Consider the following 26051-nt stretch of genomic DNA (forward strand, 5'->3'; position numbering starts at 1 on the left):
AGGATCCCAACCTGAGCTGAAGGCAGATGCTTCATGACTGAGCCACCCCGGCACCCCTCCCTCCTAAGCAGTTTCACATTATATGAGGTAAAGGGAAGCAAGAAGAGTGTGGAGATAATATCAATTATATAATCGTATCAATCAGATTAGGAGGCACGTGAGAGCTATCCTTTTCTTGGTGATGTTCACTTCCATCACTTGGGGAAGTGACAGGCAATCAGAACTCTTTACAGCAAAGGTACCTTTTTTCTCACGGTAATTAATCTATGACCTGAGAGGAGAAAATGTCACAATAGCCTGTTCACCAAAGTTTCATCCAAGAGATTTAACATCGATGGACAATTCTTGCCTGAAGCAATGAATACTATCCTATGTGTGTGTATGTTTGTTTTAAGATTTATTAAGCATAAGCAGGGGAAGCAGCAGACAGAGGGAGAAGCAGGCTTCCTGCTGAGCAAGGAGCGTGATGCAGGACTCAATCCCAGGATCCTGGGATTATGACCTGAGTGGGAGGCAGACGCTTACCCAACTGAGCCACCTTGATGTCCTGAGCTTTTTTGTTTGTTTGTTTGTTTGTTTAATATTTTATTTATTTATTTGACAGAGAGAGAAAGACAGTGAGAGAGGGAACACAAGCCAGGGAAGTGGGAGAGGGAGAAGCAGGCTTCTTGCTGAGCAGGGAGCCCAACCCAGGGCTCAATCCCAGGACCCCTGGGATCCAGATCTGAGCTGAAGACAGACACAACCAACTGAGACACCCAGGCACCCTGATCCTATGTGTTTTCTAAAAGCAGACTCTTCCAGACCAGTTACCCAAGGGGTACGGTAGCTCACAAACAGTGGCAACATGTCCCCCAGCACCCCTACCATGAGCATGAGGAGGTCTGGGTTGACACAGTGGCCCGAGGGTGGGATGCAATACTGGCCTATGTTGGTAGGTGCCAGAGAGGCTCAAGTTCCTTCCGGTCTTACACAGTGAGAAAAAAGTTTTACTCAAAAAATCCTGTTAAGCTACACCTTATTAAGTATACCAGAAACATTCAGTCAGAGAACAAAGGCGTGGAAGACAGAGATGGGGCGCCTGGGTGGCTCAGTTGGTTAAGCGTCTGCCTTTGGCTCCGGTCACGATCTCAGGGTCCTGGGATCAAGCCTGCAGTTGGGCTCCCTGCTCAGTGGGAGCCTGCTTCTCCCTCTCCCTCCACTTTCCCCCAACCATGTGCTCTATATAAATAAAATCTTTAAAAAAAGAAAGAAGAAAAACAGATACACTGCTCAGTTATCTGCCAGGGTCATGGAAAGACTCAGAAAAGGAAACAAATAACTTAAGGACACAAGGACCTTGGATACCCGTATGTACATCCTCACCTCTTTACAAGTGCAAAGCCTTGAACCACAGAGTGGTCTTTACTCCAGGGGTTAGGGCCTCTACACACAATAGTAACACTTGGTCCCTGCACTTAGTCCAAGAGAAGGTTGTTGTTGTTGTTTAAAGATTTATTTATCTGACAGAGATAGAACGCACACACACAACTGAGGGAGAAGCAGACTCCACACTGAGCAAGGAGCCTGATGAAGGATTCGATCCCAGGACCCTGAGATCACAACTTGAGCCAAAGGCAGACACTTAACCGACTAAGCCACCCAGCTGCCCCTCAAACAGAAATTTAAAACTGCTCATCTCACTACTGCAAGCGAAGATGGTGACCTGGCCTTGAAACCACACACTCCAAGGCTTCATCACTGAACAAAAGCCCAACAAAGTTGTCCCTGGTTTTCCACTCTACTTTTCAAGTTTGATTATAAACACATCTTACGAAGGGCGCTTGGATGGCTTAGTTAAGCATCCAACTTTTTTTTATTTTTTTAAAGATTTTATTTATTTATTTGACAGACAGAGATCAGAAGTAGGCAGAGAGAGAGGAAGGAAGCAGGCTCCCCGCCGAGCAGAGAGCCTGATGCGGGGCTCGATCCCAGGACCCTGAGATCATGACCTGAGCCGAAGGCAGAGGCTTTAACCCACTGAGCCACCCGGGCGCCCCAAGCATCCAACTTTTGATCTTAACACAGGTCTTCACCTCAGGGCCGTGGGTTCAAATCCCACCTCAAGCTCCCCACTCAGTGGGGAGTCTGCTTGAAATTCTCTCTCCCCCACTTCTCCAGCGCCTTTCTCTCTAAAGTAACTAAATAAAATCTTTAGGAACATAAAGAAAAGCACACACTATGTTAGTGGGGCACCACGAGTTGTAGCGTCTGTTGCTATCTGGACTGTGGGGTGTGGCTTGGGGCGTCCAGCCGTGGCTCTGCACCACACTATCTCTGTGGGACTCAAAAAAGACCATGGGGTGACTAAGAATGTGTGGAGGCCAAGGTATAGCCGCTGCAGCAGGCGCCCCGTGAGGGACACCAAGTTCGTGCAGGGCAGGACCCGAGAAGGTTGTGCCTCTGGCCTACATGAACAGCGTGCCAGGTGAGTGGCTCAAGGTCTCCAAGAACACGTGCACCCTCAGTTCATCAGGTAAAGGGTGAGGAAACACATCCACACCAAGAGGAAGACAGAGGAGCTCAACCATGTCCTGGTGGCCACAAGGAAAGTGGCAGTCAAGAAGGACTGAGCCCCTCCCCTTTGTATATAATAAAGCCTTTTTGGAACTTGGAATGAACACACACACATACACACACACATTATTGGCCCTTTTATTTTTGACCACTTAGAAGAAATCTTCAGATTATGATCGTATCTTGAATATGTGGATGAAATGAAGTATTTTATGTATTTTAAGATTTTATTTTATTTTTTTAAAGATTTTATTTATTTATTTGACAGAGATCACAAGTAGGCAGAGAGGCAGGCAGAGAGAGAGGAAGGGAAGCAGGCTCCCCGCTGAGCAGAGAGCCCGATGTGGGGCTCAATCCCAGGACCCTGGGACCATGACCTGAGCTGAAGGCAGAGGCTTTAACCCACTGAGCCACCCAGGCGCCCCTTAAGATTTTATTTTTAAGTAATCTCTACACCCAATGTGGGGCTCAAACTCACAAGCTCAAGATCAAGAGCTCCACTCCACTGACACTCCACTGACTGAGCCAGTCAGGCAACCCTGAAATTACAGTCTATTTTAAAGCAAATCCCAGATGCCAAAAGATTTCTCCTCTGGGGATGCCTGGGTGGCTCAGTTGTTAGGCGTCTGCCTTCGGCTGGGGTCATGGTCCCAGCGTCCTGGGATCGAGCCCCTCATCAGGCTCTCTGCTCAGCGGGAAGCCTGCTTCTCCCTCTCGAGCTGCCCCTGCTTTTGTTCCCCTTCTTGCTATATCGCTCTCTGTCATAAATAAATACAATCTTTAAAAAGATTTCTCCTCTAAATATCTTAGCACATATCTTATATAGGAAAAGTTAAAAACAAAAACAAACCAACAATCAGAATGCCACTAACACATCTTACAAAAACAATTACTTAATGTCATTGAATGCCAACTCCATGTTCAAATATCTCGAATTGACTCAAGGGTGTCTTTATAGTTGGACTGTTGAATCTATATTCAAGTGTCATCTACACATTGCCCTTGGACCGCCTGCCTGTTAGTGCTCTCTTCCTGCACAGCAGTCCCCCTACCCTTTTGCCATTCACTGATTTCATGGAAAACATTGCCATTTGTCACAGAGTTCCTACATTCTGTGTTTGGCTCACTGCCGCCTTGTGGCACTTAAGTAGTTTCTTCATTCTCTGCATTTTTTTAAGATTTTATTTATTTATCTGACAGAAAGAGAGAGAGAGAGAGAGAGAGATCACAAGTAGGCAGAGAAGCAAGTTGAGAGAGGGGGAAGCAGGCTCCCCGCTGAGCAGAAAGCCCACTGCGGGGCTCAATCCCAGGACCCTGAGATTATGACCTGAGCCAAAGGCAGACGCTTTAACCCACTGAGCCACCCAGGCGCCCCATTCTCTGCATTTCTTCAAAATCGGATCCTAATGCTTGACTACTTCCTGTCCCAACTTTTGTTTTCTCCAAAACCATTTCCTCAGTGGCACTGTGCGCACACCGCTAATCACATGAGGTGGCTGGCACGTTATGTCATGCTGTCCTTGCCTTTTTTTTTTTTTTTTTTTTTGGTAATAGTAAATGTTAACATTGATCAGAAGGTTTTGGTGTTATTAGTCTCCATTGAAAATTTCCCCGTCACCCTTGATGTAAGGACTCAGTTCTAGCAGCCTTTAGGATCACTACCTGCCCCCTTTGTTCAGTTCATTCTGTAGAGGGCACATCCACCGTCTAGAGGTATTTAGGAGCTCTTTCCCTTGGTACAGAATCGGCAATAAAAAGTCTCCAGAATAGAAGCACCTGGGTGGCTTAGTTGGTTCATCATCTGCCTTTGGCTTCAGTCATGATCCCAGGGTGCTAGGATCAAACCCCACATAAGGCTCCCTGCTCAGCAGGGAGTCTGCTTTCCCCTCCCTCTCTGCCTCTCCCTGCTGCTCGTGCTCTCTTGCTCTCTCAAATAAATTGATAAAATTTTTTTTAAATTCCCAGAATAACCTTAAAAGTTGAAGTCACACTTAAAAAATCTTTTTGTTTGTTTGAAGTTTAGTAAGTGAAAAGCACTGATATTAAAACACAAACACCCCTCAAAATAAGAACATACTCAATTAGTAAGCAAGACGGTACTCCAGATTTGTAGAACGTTTTTTCTAAATAGTTCATTGTTACAGTTTTCCTCTAAAGCAAATATTAACAGGTAGGAACCTCTCTGTGAAGAGGAAGTGGGCTCATTGGCCAAGCCCTGCTACCCCCGGAAATCACACTATTACTAACAAAGACACATGTGTCATGTTGGGATTTGGGCTCTAGTAACTTTTTCCTAGCCAAATCCAGCCCTCAAAAGATGAAGGATGTTCTTTGTCATACATGGTCACGGGTGCTGCTGTTGGTGACCACATGTGTTTTCAACGTGGGTGGGTGTGATTTAGATTACAGAGGCGCCTTCCAGTTTAAAAGGAGAGGAAATCATGAACTACTTTTAACACAACGGCATTCATTTCAATTAAAAGCACATTCCTGCCTCACTGCATTACCTTGAAGAGAGGAAGCACAATAAACCTAGAATGGCTATCTATGGAGGGAATGGAAAAGATGTGAGGAATGGGAATTTAAAAAAATAAAAAAAAAGAAAAGAGCCAAAAGAGAAGGGTCTTGCACAGACCAACGATGATAAAGCTCTATGAACTAAGTATTTTATACACATTCACGCAAGCGCGCACAAACACACACAGAGTTGCTGCCAGTCTGTTGAAAAATTCTCCAACTTACGTTATGCTCTGTTCCATGAACTGGTCTGGGTCCTTGGCAGTGTAAGACGTGATTTCCAGGCCCACACCAAAGTCTTCAGGTATGTTCACTTCCTTTGGGCAAGGCACAAAGACAGGGGCTTCATTCACGTCCTCCACGTCCACAGTGACAGTGGCCGTGGAGGTGGAGAGAATGACCTCAAATGGGGCTACATTCACGACGGTCACATACAGAATATACTGCCGCTTGGCCTCGAAATCCAAGCCCTAAGGAGCAGAAACAAAAGGGGTTAAGAAATACATTCTTTGTTAGTGTTTAAAAAAAAAAAAATGACACGCTTAACTACTGCTGTGGCTGGCACTATGTCATGGGTCTCTGATCTGGCTGCATTAGGAAAAAGTTAACTTGAGAACTTCTGAAGAAAATAAAGGCCTACACCCTGACCCAGGGAACAGTAATCTCCCCCCCCGGGGTGGGGGGCAGGAGGTGATGTTTTTCAAAAGCTAAATGCAACCATATTAAAGATAAGAACCCTAGAGGAACCTGGCTAGCTCAGTCCTTGAGTGTCTGCCTTCGACTCAGGTCACGACCCCAAAGTCCTGGGATCGAGCCCCACACCAGGCTCCCTGCTCAGTGGGAAACCTGCTTTCCCTCTCCCACTCCCCCTGCTTGTATTCCTGCTCTCACCGTCATTCTCTCTCTCTCTCTAATAAATAAAATCTTTAAAATAAATAACAAGAGGTAAGAACCCTAGCAGAGAGTAACAAACTATGTGAAGCCTTGAACAGCACAACCCAGTAAGCAAACACTAGCACCTTAAGTCATCTACTATCCAAGACTAGTAAGAATGTTGGTATGCTATGTGACATGTGGTCTGTGCGAGAGCAGATGGACAGAAGACCCTACTCCTGACCTCGCTGACCTCAATTAAATTTAGCGACAACATGCAGTTCAGTTATCAGCCAGCAACAAGGTCAAAGTCCAGGTGGGCCATTTCCCAGCTGTGTGGTCCAGGCAACTATATCTCTGGGTCTGTTTCCACACCCAGATACATACGAAAAAGAACTAGTAGGTAGAGTTCCTTTAAAGAATAAACTGGAAACTTTTGTGAGGGACTTCGTGTATGGTAGGGGTTCATTTTAGTGGTTTCTTTTGTTGGTAGCATAGACTATGTTGATATCAGTGTTCAGTGGGAGATAAGGTTATGTAGAAAAGGTGCGGCAGAAACGAACAGTCTTGCTCACCTATTCAACAGGAAGTCTATGTTTAGGGGCTGGATCTCTTTTAACCAGAGATCTGCTAACTTTGAATAACTTTAACAAGAGAATCACCCAACTTCTTAGTTTTCAGGTTTCCAAGACATCTTTTGAAAAGTCATGTGTCCCACTTCTAAAATAATCCAGCAAAATAGCAGAGACCAGTAAACCCTTCTTTCTTCTCATTTGCAAAATGGATATGGGGGTAGGCAAATGTTTCAGAGAGAAAGCCTTTTTAAAACAGATGGTACTTTCTCTCTCCTTGATTTCAAGGGGCTGCGTAGGAGCTTCTCACATGTGCCTGAAGAGTTGCTGCAAACCCCAAATGGCTCGCCAGAACCTGGGACAGCTGCCCACTCCTAACCCACCAACACCATGCTACTCTACTTCTGAAGGGACACCGAGGGACAAGGGAGCAGGCAACCGGCTGAGATGTCAGTTTCTGCATCTTGCCAGGCACCATACAAACCTTAGCTGTTTTCAAAATGCCGTCGTTGGTTACTGGGTCTGTGGTGACAACAAACTGCTCATCGTTATTGTTCAAAATGGTGTACACGGCCTGCCATGCTGGGGTATTGGGGACATCGTCATCAGTGACTTTGAGTACGGCGATTTCAACGTTGGCCTTGTTCTCAGGCACTCGCCCCTGGTACTACAGAGCAAAGGAGAAGATGAGTCACTTATGACATCCCGACACCTAATAGATGAGCCAGGTCCATGAGAGCTAAAGGAACCCTTCCAAGCAGAGTCTTGGAGAAAAGCCTACTCCACCAGAAGAGCCCCTACTTCCTGTTGGGGGAGCAGCCAATTCTGCTCAAGGTGCCTCATCCTTCAAGACTACCTGCATCCGTTTTCCAAGGATCTGACTATCTGAGCCCTCAGCACACTCTAGCCCAGCTGCTGACTGTGATCATAATCAAACTCAAGACACTGTGGCTTACCCACTACTCCTCTCCTCTGCCACCATTCCTAGTGGCACCGACAATTTTCATAAAATGGATGTCTGGTCAGTACGGTCCTCTGCTTAAAACCCTTGATGACATCCCCTTGCACCAGGATAAATTCTAAAATTCTTAATTCCATCTCCAAGGCCTGTAGGACCCAACCTCATTTGGTTGACTACGGAGCCTGTTTTTCAGTTCTTGACAATTTTTTATTGATTCGGGGCATTTTGCATATGATGATCCCTCTGCCTAGAACACTCTTCCACTGCCCCCTACCCCACATGGACAACCTCCTTTCAAGTCCTACCTTCCTATTATCATGGCTATTTCATATTTAATGAGACCGATATACATTTCACCACTTCTTGAGATGTAAACCTAACATAGGACTAAGAACGGAGGATACTAAATGGGGTAAAGCAACCACAAATTTACTGAGTAAACCAGAAAAGTACGTAAAACTCTGGGTTGGAACCAAGGGAAAAACCTGTTCACAGCTGAAGGGAGTCCTTGGTTTCTAACAAAAATCTCCTGAAGACTCTACTAATACAAAGGTCATTTTCTAGAAAAACTAGAACTGCACGAAAGCCCATTAGGCAGGAGAAATGGGCAAAAAGGAAGGCCAGGAGCTGTGGGGGTGGCCGGTCTATGGCAGGCATGGCTGGCCTAGCGGGTGCGGCTCGGGCCCAGGCCCTGCAGGTGGGAGCAGGCTGCAAGAAACCTAGAGCAGAGGTTGGTGGTGCGTTCACCCCAAGCCCTGGCTTTCCAGTCAGTCTCTAGGATGCTGATGCTTTCCTCAGACCAGACCTTTCAAGTCTTACTGTAAACATCACTGGCTTTGTGAAGCCTTTTTGTATTCACAATGCCTAGATTAGGGTGGCAGATACTGCTAATTGCCTAGTAAATATCCACTCACCCCTTCTTCACAAATTATATTGTTGGGGGCAGCAATGTGCCCAGACAAAATATTTTATTTCCCATCTTCCTCGAAGACAGCAACTGCTACTAAGAGGTAAAGGAAACTTGTGGGATGGAACTAAGAAGCCTTGACTTAGCAGCAATGCCTTTTGCTCCCCATGCCCTTGCCTCCTCCCTGAATGAAGCACGGAGACAGCTGGAGCTGCAGCAGCCATCTGGGGCCACTGAGGATGGAAGCCATGCCCCAACGATGGTGGGACAGCAAGACGGAGTTTCCTCTGAGAGTGTAGATACTCTAGCTCTAGGCACTTTGTGACACAAGAGAAAGTTTACCTTATTTGTTTAAGGTACAAGAGTCAAGTCTCTGTTAATAACCACTGAGATTATTTCTAACTAACACGGTAAGATTTAGCATTCTTTCATGTGGCTTTTAGTACCTTCTATCCATCTCCATTTAACTGCACACTACAGTTTGTACAGGTTGTCCAACATCTCCCTAACTAGACTATCAACTCCAATGAGAACAGAAATTTTGTCTTATTGTGATAGTATCTCCAGTACGTAACACAATTCCTGTTAAAAACGTAGAAAATACTTGTTCAGTGAATAACCAAAACCTGCTAAGATTTGCCAGCAGGATGCACATCATGAGGACATGAGCGCAACAGGTGCCTTTTTTTCTTTTTAAACTGCTCTCTTGAACTCACAACCCCAAGATCAAGAGTTGTATGCTCCATGGACTGAACCAGGCAGGCGCCCCCAGGTGCCATCTCCAACTCTGCAAACCTGGGTCAACAGGGTCCACGCTGGGAGGACAGAGACGACTCCCTTCCCAATCTGCTGGTGTCTGAAAGCTCACAAGTCTGGGGAAAATCTTCAAAGGGTTCACCCAGGAGCAGCTGCAAAGCCAGGGAGGACCTTTCTCTGGAAACCATGCAGGGGGCTGCAGAATTACCGTGGTGGGCTGGAAGACGGGGGCGTTATCGTTGATGTCAGTGATCGTGATCAGAGCCGTTGCGGTTGTACTCAACCCTTCACCTTGCAGGTCGGCAGCCTCGACCACCAGGGTGTACATGGGAATTTTCTGCAGAGATCAAAACCTGTGAGTCAGGACCAACAGCCACATCAAGCCCAGCCCAGGACATGGAAACATTTATTTGATCATTTGCTTCAATGCCCGCCTGCCTTCTAGGTATAAAACCTCTAGAGAGCTGTTTAGATGCAAAGCTCAAACCGTAAACATAAAGCAGCAAATGGCCTCAGCAGAGCTTTGTACTTTCCATGCGATGTAAGCTGATGTGTTTGCCCTCAATCCCCTCCAGAACCTCTTGACCCCTGACCTCCCGGTCCAGCCCGGTGGTGAGCACGCTGATGACTCCTGTGTCCTTGTTGATAGTGAACATCATGCTGCTAGGCAGGAGGGGGTCTTGGGTGACGATGCGGTAAGCGATGGCGGCGTTGTAGGTGTTCACGTCGTCATCCGCATCTGTGGCCGTGACCTGCATCACGGAGGTGCCTGGAAGTGGCGAGGGAGAGAAGGAGTCGGTTCGGCTGCACTTTGATTCTGGTCAACGGAGCTCAGCTCAGTTCTATCCAGAGTGTTACAAGAGGAGCCCTGGGGATGGTGCTGTGTTATGGCTCCATTCTCTGACTTCCAAAAATTTTTACCAAAGTGGTAGGGGAGGAAAAAAGCATTCCATCCAGTGAGCAGTATTCCAATGACTCTGCTTTTCCAACAATTTTGGATGGGGGTTGAAGGTGAGGACGATGGGGAATAAAGAACCTTCAACTAAACACTGTTCCCAGTCTCCCATAGTGAGTGAATGAGGTGGAAAATAGTGAGTGAGTGAGTGAGGTGAAAAAAAATCCCACCAATATCCCCACGTGGTGTCTGAGGCACAGCTTCACCAGAGAGAATGGTCACTAGAGATCACAGCCTTTAAGGTGGCAGAGAATACTTACAGCACATGTGACGGCCAAAGGACTAGTGCCCAAGACATCAACAAAATCCCTTAGGGCTCCACAGGAAAAGGACAAATAGTCCAAGAGAAAAATGGAGCAAAAGACTTGAAGAGACAAGTCATGAAGAAGAAACCCGAATGGCCAGCAAACATAGAAAATGCGAATAGCCCATTAATAAATCAGAGACATGCGATTTAAAATTGTACAGAGATACCAAGTGCACACTCAACAAAGCTAAGAAGTCTAACAATTCTAGAATATCAACTGCTGGCAGGAATATCTAGTGGTTCAACCACTAGTCACACTGAACAGGCATATACCCCAAATAACCGAGCAATCCGCCATTATGGACACACACCCTGGACAAAGCCTCATGAGTATGCATCAAGTCATATATTAAAGAATGTTCTGAGAACACTATTTCGAATAGCAAAAAACTGAAACAAGCTCAAGTTCCCTCAACAGGGGAATAAAGGGCTTTCTATAAATATAAAAATAATAAATATGATGCAGCAGTGAGAATGGATGACCTTGACTGCTATGGGCACCAACACAAAGAACTTTATGTCCGTAAAGCTGAAGGAGCAAAGCACATCACAGAAATACATGTCGAGTGTGATTCCGTGTATACAAAATCTGAAAACATGCCCAAAAACCCAGATATTATAGAGGGATACATATAACACATGATGCACAAGATAAGGGGAAGCAAAGGAATGACTACCACCAAAGTCTCCTTTACCACGGAGAGAAAAGAATGCATTCAGGAATGGCAAAGATTTGTTTATTAGAGAAGGTTCTTAAACTGATCCTTTTTGTGGGGAGGGGTGAGCTCTATGCCCAATGTGGGGCTAGAATCCACAGCCCCAAGATCAAGAGTCACATGCTCTACCAACTGAGCCAGCCAGGCACCCCTCTTAAACTGCTCCTATATATAAATTATTTTTATAGATTATTTATTCATTTACTTTATTTACTTACTTTATTATGTATTCATTTGACAGAGAGCAAGAAGAGAGCACAGCAGGAACAGCAGCAGAGGGAAGAGGAGAAGCAGGCTCCCCACTGAGCAGGAAGCCCGATGTGGGGCTGGATCCCAGGACTCCTATTTTGTCATACACATTTCTGCAGAATGATGTCACACACACTCTCTCTCTCTCTCTCTCTCTCTCACACACACACACACACACACACACACACACACACACACACACACACAGGCTTCCCAAAAAGTTCTGTTCTTATGAAGGACCTGACCCCAAACACTAGTCCCAACACTTTGAGGTCTGAAGAATCTAAGTGTCATTCTGGGTATTCAGCATCTTGACACTGGCCATACCTGGCAGAGCACCTTCCATGACAGATCCTTCAAAGACCTCCTGGGTGAACTCAGGCTTGTTATCATTCTGATCTGTCACAGTGATCACGATCTCCATTGGGTCTTCAACTGCATTCCCATTAGAAGACACAGCGTGGGAATAGAGCTGTAACAATCAAGTGAGGGTTATTTGGACCCCAACAAGGAGGAAGAAATGGGAGAAGTCATGTGAGGAGAACTCCAGCTGGCCTCCACTCCCTCCCACTCTGCAAGACCCAAGGATGGACAGCCCCCCGGCCCCACAGAGAACTTTTCTCATACATGTGCTGCTGCTTCAGTGATGTCATGACACTGGCTGAAGTCATATTATGTAAAGATTCATGGGCTGCAGAACACAACCACCAGGTCAGAGTTCCCCTTTTCCACAGGAAGGTTGGGGAGCCAGACCTAAGACAAGACCGGAGGCCTAAAACACTCTTATTCCCAGCAGGGTAAAATTTGCTCTGGCTTCTCCCGTCTAGTGTCTCCCCCAGATTTTTCTGCATTTGGCCCCATGTACTACCCACAAGCTCCCCAAGCTCACAAAGCTACCAAGGCTCAGGAATGGCTTTTGCTCCCCAACATTGTAACTGGCCTCTTCGTTTGGATCAGGAACTTTAAGCCCCAGGAGTAAGTTGATATCTTCTGTCTAAACTCGTGTATGGTCCTAAGACTCCCCTCTCTTTAATCCTAACGGGAAAAAATCAACACCCCTCCTTCCCTTTTTCCAGATTCTCCTGTCATCTGCCCTTGTCAATGGGCATAGAGATATCCAATTAACAAGCCTCATATGTCCAGAGCATCTGTTCTTGGGATCCAACATGGGTTGACCAAAAAAATTTGGAAGGATATGACCCCATTATTTGCATGCTTCTGAGAGGTACTCACGATGTACTTGGCGATTTGTTCTCTATCCAGAGGCTCTGTCACCTTCAGCCATCCCGTTTCTCTTTCAATAACAAATACACCAACCGGAGGTGTGTCAGCTCCTTGACCAGTGATGCTGTAGAAAACCTTGATTTCTTTGTCCCTGTTAGATTTGATCTGAAGACCAAACAGAACAAACAGAACTATCAAGGAAGGGTCCTGACATTGGGGTTTTCCCCCCGTTTCCTTCTAGGTCCTATTTTCTGCCAAACTGCTCCCAGAGAAATAGAGAACTTCTTTCTCTACCTGAACCAGATTTTTAGGAAATGGGCCTTTCTCGTTTTCTGGGCAGCTGATAGGAGGGATAACCCAGTCTCTCTTCTGCCTTCTGAGACCACGCTGGGAGCTCGGAAATGTGAGCACTTCGGTCTGGGTTTCAGAGGTAGCATCCTAAAAAGAAAGGGGATGAAGAACAAAATTAGAAAATTCAGGAGAGGTAAACAGGCCAAAACCAGTCCCACCTAACCAGCCAGCATCTCCAGCCTTCTCGGGGGCAGGTAATGGTTTTAACTTAATAACAAAACACAACACAATGAACTTCTCTGACATATCATAAAAACGGTGTTCCCTTTTGATCCTTCTAATGTCCAGAGTTCAAGTAATCATTATGTACACACAATTCTACTTTTGAGAGTTTATTATTATTTTCCAAATTATTTCAAGCTTAAATATATCTATCGTTTTTAAAAGAACATTACACTCTGATGATTTGAATGTCAGAGTTTATTCAACTGAATATGCAAGCGTTTCAATTTTCTTTTCTGTTTTTCCTAGGGGCGGAAGTCCCCAAAGTGGAGTTCTCAGCCTGGATGAGTTAAGGTTTAGAAACTGCTACTAAGAACTACTTTGTGATCGATACCAATTCTATAATCTCATTGTATCATTTTATCTGTTTGGTTTCCATTTGTTTTAATAGAAGCTGTTGGGATGGGAACCAAAAACACCCTTTGAGACTTTTATTGAACAGTTTTCATGTGTGATAAAGAAAACTTTATGCACACACAGGGAAATAAGATAGTGGAAGATGGAAGAAAAATATCCTCCAAATTGTTTAAGTGCTTTAAAGTGACTAGTGGTAATACATAAAGGTTCTAGAGTACAATTCCATCTCCTACTCCCCACATAATCACTGATCACTGTTTGCCGAAGGTGATTCAAGTGCTACTTTGTGGCTTTTCACATCTGATTCAAAATGTACAAGATACAACTGCCAGTGCAAGACTTCTTCCGGGACGACAACTACCCTGCTGGACTACCCGAACCCTCGGTGCCCAGAACTGCCGAGTAGCGGGGACCATCATACTGTCCTAGAGCTCCCCCTGGGCTTTCATCCCCATCCAGGGCCCAACTATCCACCCTTCTGGCCAGACCAGATGCAGCCATAGGTGCCATGGCTCCATTACCAAGAGCCCATGCCCTCCGGTTCCTGTAAGCCGCAGGAGCCAATACCAAAGAGGGGAAGAAGGTCGTGGCCCCGGAAGAGGACGGCCACTCACATTTGTGATTATGTAGGCTGTGGCAAAACCTGTATGAAGAGTCCTCACCTCAAGGCACACACCTGGAAACCCATACAGCTGAGAAGCCCTGCCACCTGATTGACACTGACGGCTGTGGATGGAAATATGCCCGCTCGGACAAACTGACCAGGCACCATGGCAAACACATCGGGCACCGACCCTCCCAGGGCCAAAGTGCAACTGGACCTTCTCCAAGTGGGACCAACTCACCTTACACACGAAGAGGCGCTTTTAAAGCCCAGAAGGGTGGATATGCCCCACCCTACCAGGAGAGAATTCAGTATATATACGTATTTTTTAACCTTTTAAACCGTACCCCCTTCCTCCCCAGGGGAAGGGAGGAACCCACCTGGAAAGCTCTATAACCACGGACAAGTTCCCAACAAGCCAACTTGTGAATAGATGATTGAGAGACACAAGGACACCAAAAGACAAATCAAAGAACCGATGAGGTCTGTGACTGGGTCTTCTATGATTTCAATGCTAAATCCAACTTGAATATTCCTGGACTTTAAAAACACCAAGTTTGGGCGCCTGGGCGGCTCAGTGGGTTAAGCCGCTGCCTTCAGCTCAGGTCATGATCCCAGGGTCCTGGGATCGAGCCCCACTCTCTGCTTAGCAGGGAGCCTGCTTCCCTTCCTCTCTCTCTGCCTGCCTCTCTGCCTACTTGTGATCTCTGTCAAATAAATAAATAAAATCTTTAAAAAAACAAAACAAAACAAAAAAGAAACCCCACCAAGTTTGTGACTGGAAGGTGTGGCTATCAGGGTAATCAGGGTATAAATTAGAGCCATGAGTTGGGGGGAGGAGGGACAACCAGAATTCCTTTGAATTGTGTTTCGATGCAATGTAAGTACAAATATCACCGTGTACTCTCTTTGCCTTCTAAAAGCCATTATGATGATATTAGAAGAAGAGGAAGGAATTCATGTACAGAAAATGGGTTTTTAATAACATAAATGATGATGCCTGGTGAGCTTGGTTCTAAAGGCATCAAACGAGGAATCCCAAGTTCTCAAAGCTGCATACTTTGACAAGCAAAATCTTGTTTTGTCTTTCAACCTACATTTATGACCTAAGTCAGGTAAATACACCCGGTTTACTTCTTTAACAGTTTTATGCAGAGGGGCGCCTGGGTGGCTTAGTCCTTAAGCATCTGCCTTTGGCTCAGATCATGACTGGGATCAAGCCCCGCACCGGGCTCCCTGCTTGGCGGGAGGCCTGCTTTTCCCTCTCCCACTCCCCCTGCTTGTGGGCCCTTTGTCTCCCCCCAGGTCAAATAAATAAATAAAATCTTTAAAGAAAACAAAACAAGTATTTTTACGCAGTCTGTTATGCACTGTGATTTCAGATGTGCAATAATTTGTACAGTGGTTTATTCCCAAGTATGCCTTAAGCAGAACAATTTTTGTCTATATAGTTCTGCTATATAGAAATTTCTCTAAATAGTTCTGCTAATACAAATTTTTAAAAATGCACAATACAGACATGAGTTAAGATGAGGTATCATCTCAGAATCCTTCCCAGTACTGCATTCCCACATACTGGTTTTATACACACACACACACACACACACACACATACACACACACACACTCTCTCTCTCTCTGCGTCCTTGGATTATTAATATTCCAGAGAAGTCGTCCCTCCTGAGCCAAGGGCAAGCTGCAGAACCAGGCTGCCTATCAGTGAATCCTCACTATGGCATTTGCAACTCCTGGGGACACTGTTTTACTCTGTTCCACAGTTCCCTAATATGGGGTATCATTGGAAGGATTAAATGAGTTACTAGTATTGCAAATAAAGCTCTTAGAATAGCTCCTGAGGGGTGCCTGGGTGGCTCAGTGGGTTAAGCCTCTGCCTTCGGCTCAGGTCATGATCCCAGAGTCCTGGGATCGAGCCCCACATCGGGCTCTCTGCTCCGCGGGGAGCCTGCTTCCTCCTCTCTCTCTGCCTGCTGCTCTGCCTGCTTGTGATCTCTGTCTGTCAAATAAATAAAATCTTAAAAAAAAAAAAAAAAAAAAAGAGTAGCTCCTGAAACATATAAATGCTCAACAAATAGTCATAATGACAGTTAGTTTGGCAAACACTGAGCTGTGGTTTTAATGGATGTGAGTTTGGGATTAGATACAACCCAGGAACAAAGTCTTCCAAGGACTGTCTGCAAATGTATCCTAAGCCTAAACAGGGCCATCTTGCACAGCCACGTGAGTGTACAGCATCAGTACGTGAACCCAGGTTCATCTGCCACACTGAAGAGGAAGACAAAGGGCACGTGTTGCTGACATCAGAACTGCGGAGTGTTTTCAGAGAAAAAGAATAAAGAAATGATGAACACTGGCAAGAGGACATTAATATCTTCATGTGATTTTAAAGAGAACCATGCCTAAACATACTGAGCATGGAATTCGTCCCTCAGAAAAAAATCATACCAGACTGAGAAAATCTACCCGAAGATTAAAAAACCAGAAAGTTAAAAAGCGTAACTGACAAAAACTGTGTGTGTAGATATTTATATACATAGTACATAGCATGTTTTGATATATGTAAGATCTATGTATTTCATATGAATTAAAGAAGTGGGAGTGTCACCCTTCCTTTTATTTTTTTTTAAGATTTTAATGTAATTTTTTTTTTTTAAGATTTTATTTATTTGACAGAGATCACAAGTAGGCGGAGAGGCAGGCATAGAGAGGAAGAGAAGCAGGCTCCCCGCTGTGCAGAGAGCCCGACATGGGGCTCGATCCCAGGACTCTGGGATCACAACCCAAGCCCAAGGCAGAGGGTTTAACCCATTGAGCCACCCAGGTGCCCTAAAGTAATTTCTACACCCAACATGGCACTTGAACTTACAGCCCCAAGATCAAGAGTTGCATGCTCTACCAACTGAGCCAGTCCAGGGCCCCCCAGTACCCCTTCTCCTAATGCAGGACCCACAGGGTCTCTTGAACTAGAAACGAACCAAAGTGAACCTCAGCAGCTATGTTGCCACGTACCACTCAATATCCATTCTCCCTTTCTTATTTAAAAATGAACAAACTCCCAAGTATCTATACCTGTCTCTCTCCATATAGATACAGATATAGTTAGTTTTGTATCCAGCACTGTGTTCAAGTAAGAGAGTACATTTTCTTCACTGCATTTACAGCTAGGTATGGCCATGAGGTCAAGTTCCAACCAGTGAGATATAAGCCTTATTTGCTTAAGAATTCCATAGAGGTGGTGGGGGTGGGGGGGACTGGGACAGGATGCCTGGGTGGCTCAGCTGGTTAAACGTCTGCCTTCAGCTCAGGTCATGATATCAGGGTCCTGGGAAGCCCCTGCATCTGGCTCCCTGCTCCATGGGGAGCCTGCTTCTCCCTCTCCCTCTGCCTGCTGCTTCCCCTGCTTGTGCTCTCTTGCTATCTCTCTGTCAAACAAATGACTTTAAAAAAAAAAAAAAAACATTCCACAGCGTGAGTGTCTGGCTACCTCAGTTACAAGGCCAAGCAACGCTAGATCTCGGAGTTCTAAGTTCAAGCCACATGTTGGATGTAGAGATTAATTTTTTTAAAATTTTTAAAAAACGTATTCCATAAAGACTTCTTTAAAAAGGTAGGCAGACAATTGAGTGATGCTTTTGTTCACTTTCTTCCTTTCTCCTTACCATCCAGAATGAAGATCTGATGACTAGAGCACCAGCAGCCATTTTGGATCATGCGGTACCCTTGAGGATGGAAGCCATATGTTGAGGATGGCAGAATAGAAAGGAAAAGAGTAACCTAGGCTCCTAATGACTGTAGAGTCTCCATACTGCCACAACTTACCCTTGAATTTCTTCAACTTGGCAAAGAAATACTCCATTTTTGAATAAGCCACTGTCATTCATCATTTTCTGTAATATGCATTTGAACCTCATCATGATACAACAAAAAGAGAGGCAGAGGCAAAACTGGCAGATGTAGGGAGGAAAAGTTTGAAAAAACCAAGCTCAAAACTTATCTTTTGGTCATAGAAGCCTTCCACACACAGTTGTCCAGCAATAACTCACCATGCTTAACTTACATAAATGATGGAATCAGCTGGAGACTTGAGTCAAGGAGTTATGTTAATAAACTGCTACTAAGTTCTTCATTTTTCTGGTCTACCAGAAAAGAGGTAGATGTGGGAGAAGAGAATGTATCTATCAAGACTATTAAGCTCCTGCAATCTCAACTACCTTTGGGGAGAAAAACAGAAGCCAGCCTTAAAGACCTTGGTACTTCCAACATGTTCTGTATTTTTAAGGCAGTACCAGAATACAACTAGAATGGCCTCCAGAAAGACATTCTGGTAGGAAGCACGATGGAAACAGTTTAGAAACTAGCAAAGGTGTCTGCTTGGGTAACAATACCCAGAAACACTGTTGCCAAGAACTGGGCAGATATATATCCTTTCATTCATGGCCTATTCACCCATCTGTCCATTCAATATTTACAGGGTTCCTGGTGTGAGCCAGGCTGTGGGACAAGCACTACAAATACAACAGGGAAGGATCTCGTGCAGATTACAGTCCAACGGAACAAAAGCTTCCCGCTGATTCTTCTCACCCCATCCCAAGACCCTCCCCAGTAGAAACACAAAGAGTAAAATGAAATGGAAAAAAGAAAAGACAAAAATGTTATCTAAGTATTAAAATAATAAAACAAATAGAATGATCAGAGAATAGATCTCTTATTCATTCTTCCTCTAAGAAAAAGAAAATGAGCAATGACTGAGTACTTACTGTATGCCTAACATATTACAGCATTTCACATGTATTAATTCCTGCAGTCACTCTTCTCCACGTTACAGGTAACCTCTTTGTGATTGAAATTCCTTACGTGAACTCTCCCCCAGCTACTCAGGTAGTGAGTGGCAGGATTGTGATTCAATCCCAGACAGTGTCCACATTTCTTACCCACTAATTTCTATTACTGACAGAAAGATGATTAACAAACTTGCCGTCATTCCACCTGATGCCTCCCTACCCAAACACAAAAAAATTCCCAGCAAGAATTAGTTCTTAGCGCCTGGGTGGTTCAGTGGGTTGGGCCTCTGCCTTCGGCTCTGGTTGTGATCTCCGCATTCTGGGACTGGGCCCTGAGTTGGGCTCTCTGCTCAGTGGGGAGCCTGCTTCCCCACCCCCGCCCCCGCCTGCCACTCTCTCTGCCTACTTGTGGTCTCTCTGTCAAATAAATAAATAAAATCTTAAAAAAAGACAAAAAATAGAATTAGTTCAGTGAAACCAACAGTCTCAACTAGGGGGATTCCACAACACCCCCCACCCCCACCAGCACTGGCACTGGCCATGCCTGGAGACATTTTTGGTTGTGACGTCGAGGAGAGTGCTACTGGTATGTGTCCAGTGGGCTAAAGGCAGGGAGGCTGCTGAAGGTCACAAGAAAAACTCCAGCCTCAGATGTGAAAGGTGCAAATGACAGAGAAGTCAAATTGGGCAACAGACTTCAAATAAGAGTGAACTTCCAAGAAACACTCCAACATACATGATGGTGGTGGCGGTGATGGTGGTCACGGTGCTTGGCTGCCTTCAGCGTGACTCTGGCAGAGAGCTTCCTGCGGCTGGAGTCCCAGGCGTGGACCAGAAAACTCAGCTCCGGTTCATGAAGTTGTAGAGGCCGCTTGACGGTCACCACACCATCTGCGTTCACTTTGAATCGCGTGTCATCAGCATTGTAGGCTGTCCCTGGCCGGCCAGTGCATCCTTCAAAACTCACTGTGGGGCATCAATCACAGGGATTAGGAAATGGGGCAGCGTCAAGACAAAAGCATCCCTTCTCTCCTAAGTGAACTTGGTTTACCCACCAAAAGCCTGACTCACACAAAACAAACACAAGCAAAACAACCCAGGGTGGGGACAGAACAGAAAGATGACAAAGTCACCAATATCATTATGATGTTGCTCAGCATCCCCGGGGGACTGTTAAACATGGTCTCATTTCTTTCTTAGCTGCTTGTAAAATGCAAACAGTAACCTGTTTACTGTTTAGAAAGTTAGAAAAAAAATTAACTTTTTTTCAAAAGCCAAAAAGAGGCCTCTCCTTCAGCTGGCTCCTGACAATATGAAAACAGACCACAGAATCAGAAAGACAGAATACTTACGAAGTTCAATGGATAGAGACTAAAGTACAGTGAGACCTTGTGGAGGGTCTACAATCAAATAAGAGTTTACATTTCAATAAACAGTGGCATAATAAAAGAGAGGCACATGGCATGATGCTTAAGAGAGGAAGAGAGTACCTGTGTTCAAGTCCCAGCTCTGCTTATTATTAACTCTGTGACCTTGGGCAAAGTACTTAACCTCCCTGCGCCTCAGACTACCCAACTACAGAACAAAGGCAACAAGAGTGACTCCTCTGAGACTGAGATTCTCTCTCTCCCTCTACGCCTCCCCGCTACTAGCGTGCACATATGTATACTCTCTAAACAAATAAAATCTTAAAAAAAAAAAAGAAAAAACCTTTAAAAACAAATGTAGCTTTGCTTAATCATTTATTCAACCCTCATGAGTATTCCACAAAAGACACTGATCACCCCAAATACGTAGTGAGTGCTGACTATGTGCTTATCTAAAGCATCCAGAGGTAATTAAAGCCTGCTTACAATCTGCTGGGGGAAGGGAAACTGATCATCTGGGTAGGAGAGATAATGAGTTATCTTCAATCTGATCACGCACAGCAGCAAATAAATGCAGAAGACAGAGAAGGATTATAAAAGAGAGAGAGAGAGAAAAGGACTACTTGGGTGGGGGAATGTTATGACCAATGATTTCAAAACTCTACTTCAAACTTCATAGCTATGGACGTATTAAAACTTAAGAACTACCAATACCCAAAGCTGGAGATGTTGTGGTGAAAAATGTTTACACTAAACATCAGAATCCCCAAGAACTCATTCTACAGGGTTCACCAAGCCAAATGCCAGAAACTGTGCTGAACTCTAGAGACAAGCTTGTCAACAAGACCGACAATGCACCTGCTCTCACTGAGCTTACACTGTTGTGGAAGGTATGAACAATACAGAAATCAATAACTTCAGGTAGTGTTGAGTGACAGATATAAAGGAATTAAAGACAGTGATACAAGAATGATGGGGAGGTGGGGGCCACCTGGGTGGTTCAGTAAGTTAAGCATCTGGCTCTTGATCTCAGCTCAGGTCCTGTTTGTTTGTTTGTTTTTAAGATTTATTTATTTACTTATTTATTTATCTAAGAGAGAGAGTGTGTGGGGGAAGGAGCAGAGGGAGAGGGACAAGCAGACTCTGCGCTGAGCATGGAGCCTGATGTGGGGCTCGATCCCAGGACCCTGAGATCATGACCTGAGACAAAATCAGGAGTTGCATGCTTAACCAAATAAGCCACCCAGGCACCCCTCAGCTCAAGTCTTAATCTCAAGGTCATGAGTTCAAGCCCCATGTCGCACCCCAGGTTGGGCTCCACGCTGAGCATGGCATGTATTTTTTTTTTAATTAAAATTAGGGGCGCCTGGGTGGCTCAGTGAGTTCAGGTCATGATCCCAGGGTCCTGGGATCAAGCCCGGCATCCAGCTTTCTGCTCAGCAGGGAGCCTGCTTCCCCCTCTCTCTGCCTGCCTCTCTGCCTACTTGTGATCTCTGTCTGTCAAATAAATAAGTAAAATCTTTAAAAAAATAAATAAATAAAAATTAAAATTAGAAGATGATGATGAAGAAGTGATGGGACAAGGGGATTCAGAAAGGTGTGACTCTTACTGGATGGTGAGCACAGGCCTCCCTCGGTGGAGGTGGCAGAGCGGAGATCTGAAGGGGCAAGTCTTGCAGAAACCTGGCTCAGGGGCCCAAGAGGCAGAGAGAACAGCCAGTTAAAACAGTTTGTTCCCAGGGCACCTGGGTGGCTCAGTGGGTTGAAGCCTCTGCCTTTGGCTCAGGTCAAGATCCCAGGGTCCTGGGACTGAGCCCCACATCGGGCTCTCTGCTCAGCAGGGAGCCTGCTTCTTCCTCTCTCTCTCTCTCTCTCTCTGCCTGCCTCTCAGCCTATTTGTGATCTTTGTCTGTCAAATAAATAAATAAAATCTTTAAAAAAAAAAAAAGTTTGTTCCGTGAAACTCTCAAGGTGGCCTGTTCTCATCCTTTTCAAATACTTGCCCTTCATTTCTCCAGTGAAATTTCTATTCTGTCCAAGTGATCTTTTATAAAAATTCCTCCTCTTCAATCTATTTTAACACAGCCAGACACTTCTCAATTCATGAGTATGAGGTCTCTGCCAGAAAGTCCTACAACCATCCTCCATACCTGGGTTGCAATTTTCCATTTTTTCCACCAGGGGCCACCCTTGCAAATGTTTCTGAAGCCAACAGCCCCACCCTTGCCAGAGCAGCCAGGGACTGTGGTGACAAGGTGAGCACCACCATCATCATCCCCTTTTGAAGACTGAGGCAAGGAGAGGTTAAGAAATGTGCCTGACATCCGGTAAGCAGGTGAAGGGAAGAGCGGGGACTGGCCCTCAACCTGAGTTACTCAGTGTCATGGTTACAGTCCGCTGCCCTGAAGAGACCCTGTTAGGCCTTGGTTATTTGGAAGAATCGTTTTGCCTCCTAGCTAGAATCCAGGGAAATCTGGGGCCACCTTGTACTGGAGTTGCTATCTGGCCAAACAAAGAGAGAGTTCACAGGAAGGGAGCTGGATCCTCAAACAATCACCCACCCAACCCTCTCTCCCTGCTGTTTGCAAAAACAAAAATCAAAACCGTGCCTTCACCCCTACCCTCATGTCTAATTCTGGTTTTATTTATTTATTTATTTATTTATTTATTTATTTATTTAAAGATTTTATTTCTTTATTTGACAGACAGAGATCACAAGTAGGCAGAGAGGCAGGCAGAGGGCAGGCGGTGCTGAGCAGAGCGCCTGAAGTGGAACTCGATCCCAGGACCCTGAGATCACGACCTGAGCTGAAGGCAGAGGCTTTAACCCACTGAGCCACCCAGGCACCCCTAATTCTGGTTTTATTAACTCACATCGCAAACTTGAAGGGGTGAGGGTGGGTGAGCAGGGGAAGGCTGCAGTAAATGACAGTAAGAGCGACAAGAAGAAAGGGCCGGTCTGAGTCTTGTGGCCAAATAATAAGCCCAGATCCCACCATGTTCTGCTGAGTGCCCTTAAACAACATGTTTAACTTCTCTGGGCCTCAGTCACCATTACTGATGGAGCCGACCTCTTCAGGGTTTTTGTGAAGATTAACAGAGGCAGTGAAGGTGATCACCATTCTGAATGTGGAAGAGCAATGCGAGTAGAAAATGATAATTATTATTCCTGTGCATTTGGGTAGACAAACCTGAAGTATTTGCCACAAGTCAAGTATCTGCTAAACAAGCAGAGAAACCATAAAATGACAAGAGAAGCAAGAAGAAATGCAAAGTCCTTCAAGGATGGGCAGATACTGCCTTTTATGTCAAACATAAGAATTCCATCTCAAACCAGCAAAACAAGATGTTTTTCAAATAACCCTTCCCCCAAACCCATCCCAGCAGAAGCAATGGGGTGAGTCTGGAGGATCTGGGGGCTGTCACATAAACAGGGAGCAAGAGCTGCCCCTGCTTATCACAACAAATTAATTTCTCCCCCCAGCTGGCCCCAGCCCCAATCAGGACAGTGAAAGTTAGGACAGGCAGGACTAGACTTGTCCAGAGGGCGGGAGCCTGAAAAACTGAAAATGGTTTTGCAAATAACTTTGATCCAAGGTGCTTAACCTGTTTGGGGCATCTTGTCTTAATGGTGGCTAAGCCGCGCCCTTTGAGAAATGACAAAGAAGTGTGTGGAACCCTAACTTGAATTTCCAGGTGCTCATTAAGGCCCATTATCTTTCTGTGCAACCCGATCCTCTGGGCTGATAAATCAGAAATTACAGGCAAGATGAGGGAATGAATCTCCAGCTCCGGGAAGGCTCTAGGACGCTTGCTTCACCCCTGACAAAGGCCGGGCAGTGTCTCAGAGCCACAGTGACCACTACCACCAGCCTGTGAAGGCGAAGAAGAACAGCAAAGATTTAAAAGGACTGGACATGGGAACTGGGTATATTTTAACGTTTCACAATAAAAAATTAAACAAAAATAAAACTAGCAAGGAATTAAGTGTTCTTTAAGTCAGGATGATCTCCTTTCCTAAAACCTGTCATTTGGTCACTAGCTCTAGAAACCAATCCCAGTAACAAGAGCTAAGAACCCAGGTGGCCACCTCTAGGTGTGAAACCTTTTTTTTTTTCTTAAGCTCTTCCTTATTTGAGATAAAGAACAAGGTGGGGGGGTGGGGAGGGAGGAGAAGCAGGCTCCCTGCTGAGCAGGGAGCTGATGTGAGGCTGGATCCCACCACCCTGAGATCATGACCTGTGCTGAAGGCAAATGGTTAACCAACTGAGCCCCACAGGAGCCCCTGAAAATCTTTTCACCACAATAATATCATCACCATCAAAAACCACAGCCTCAACTAATAGCTTCAACTACCTCTGACCTCCTGTTCTCTTAATACATTTGAACATTTGTAGAACATATGTGCCAGGCTCCAATCTAAGCCCTTTACCAGTATTAACTCACTTCACCCCAGACCTCTATGAAGTGGGTACTACCAGTGTTCCCTTTTTACATGTGGGGAAACTGAGGCAGTTCCTAAACTGCAGAGCTGAGATTAAAACCCAGGCAGTCTAAGAATTCTCGCTCCTAAACACTGCCTCACACCACTCCCTGCAAGCCATACCCTTGCACTGAAGCTCTTTAAGTCCAATTCCTCCAGCCACCTCCACTTTCTTTGTCCTAACATACATGCTTGTGAGGGGAGGGGCTGGACCGTCTAGCTCCAAGGTGAGTGTTCTTCACCACTGTTTCCTATTGGCAAAATGGGGATATGCTTCCTAGCAATAATAAAAGGAAACATTTATTAAGGGGGGAAAATGTTTAAAAACATCCCAGAGCAGTAGGGAATTCTACCCACCAGGAGGTTAATGGTAATTAGGGTGGAGGCTGGAGGCGGGAGATTCAGAGTGTGGCTGGGTTTTTCCCCCAACATATTTTTCCTTTTTTAATCTTTGTACGTATTATATTGTACATTACGATTAAAGAAAACTTATTTTTAAATGACAAAGATGACTTTTTGAAAGCGTATTTTTTAAATTTTTTTAAAAATTTTATTTATCTATTTGACAGAGATCACAAGTAGACAGAAAGGCAGGCAGAGAGAGAGAGAGAGAGGACAGGCTCCCTGCTGAGCAGAGAGCCCTATGCAGGGACCTTGGGATCATGACCTGAGCTGAAGGCAGAGGCTTTAACCCACTGAGCCACCCAGATGCTCCTGAAAGTGTATTTTTTAAAGATTTTATTTATTTGAGAGAGAGAAAGAGAACACATGTGGGAGAGGGGCGGAGGGAGAGGGAGAGGCAGACTCCCCGCTGAGCAGGGAGCCCACCATGGGGGGCTCAATCCCAGGACCCTGAGATCATGACCTGAGCCAAAGTGAAATGCTTACCCCACTGAGCCACCCAGGCACCCCATGGAGGAGCACAGCGTGGAGAGCACACTGGAGAAACACATCATGATTCTTCTGCGTTACCATCCTGTTAAGTGCCCTATTTTCTAACTCACTTAGCAGAAATGACTTAAGTTCAAACTAAAAATTAAACCCGAGTTCATGAAAAGCTTTTGGTCCCAGGGCAGGGCTTTGAGTGCTGAGCAACATTCTTTGCTTGCAATTGCCATTGTGGCTCAAACAGTCCTTTTTTAAGGATTCCGTTTCTTCTTCCACCACCCGCCCCCCGCCAAACCCCATAGCTGGAATGTGAGTGGGTAGAAACCAGACAGTCTCAAAAGCCTTCATGTGTCTCTGGGAGATGCTGAAATTTAAGAACAGGGACCC

General features: G+C 45.3%; 1 protein-coding gene across 1 annotated transcript in view; it reads right to left on the reverse strand.

Annotated features, from left to right (window-relative positions):
* CDH1 (cadherin 1) overlaps positions 1 to 26051 on the reverse strand; it is an 83519-nt gene that overhangs the window by 13317 nt on the left and 44151 nt on the right. The window contains exons 3-10 of the mRNA XM_059153711.1: positions 19663 to 19892; positions 12888 to 13031; positions 12603 to 12758; positions 11697 to 11841; positions 9736 to 9911; positions 9351 to 9479; positions 7003 to 7185; positions 5299 to 5543 (exon numbers count right to left, since the gene is read on the reverse strand). Coding sequence (XP_059009694.1) covers positions 5299 to 5543; positions 7003 to 7185; positions 9351 to 9479; positions 9736 to 9911; positions 11697 to 11841; positions 12603 to 12758; positions 12888 to 13031; positions 19663 to 19892 — 1408 coding nt within the window. The remainder of the gene's footprint in view (positions 1 to 5298; positions 5544 to 7002; positions 7186 to 9350; positions 9480 to 9735; positions 9912 to 11696; positions 11842 to 12602; positions 12759 to 12887; positions 13032 to 19662; positions 19893 to 26051) is intronic.

Source organism: Mustela lutreola, chromosome 16 (genome assembly GCF_030435805.1).
Source record: "Mustela lutreola isolate mMusLut2 chromosome 16, mMusLut2.pri, whole genome shotgun sequence".
NCBI lineage: Eukaryota > Metazoa > Chordata > Mammalia > Carnivora > Mustelidae > Mustela > Mustela lutreola.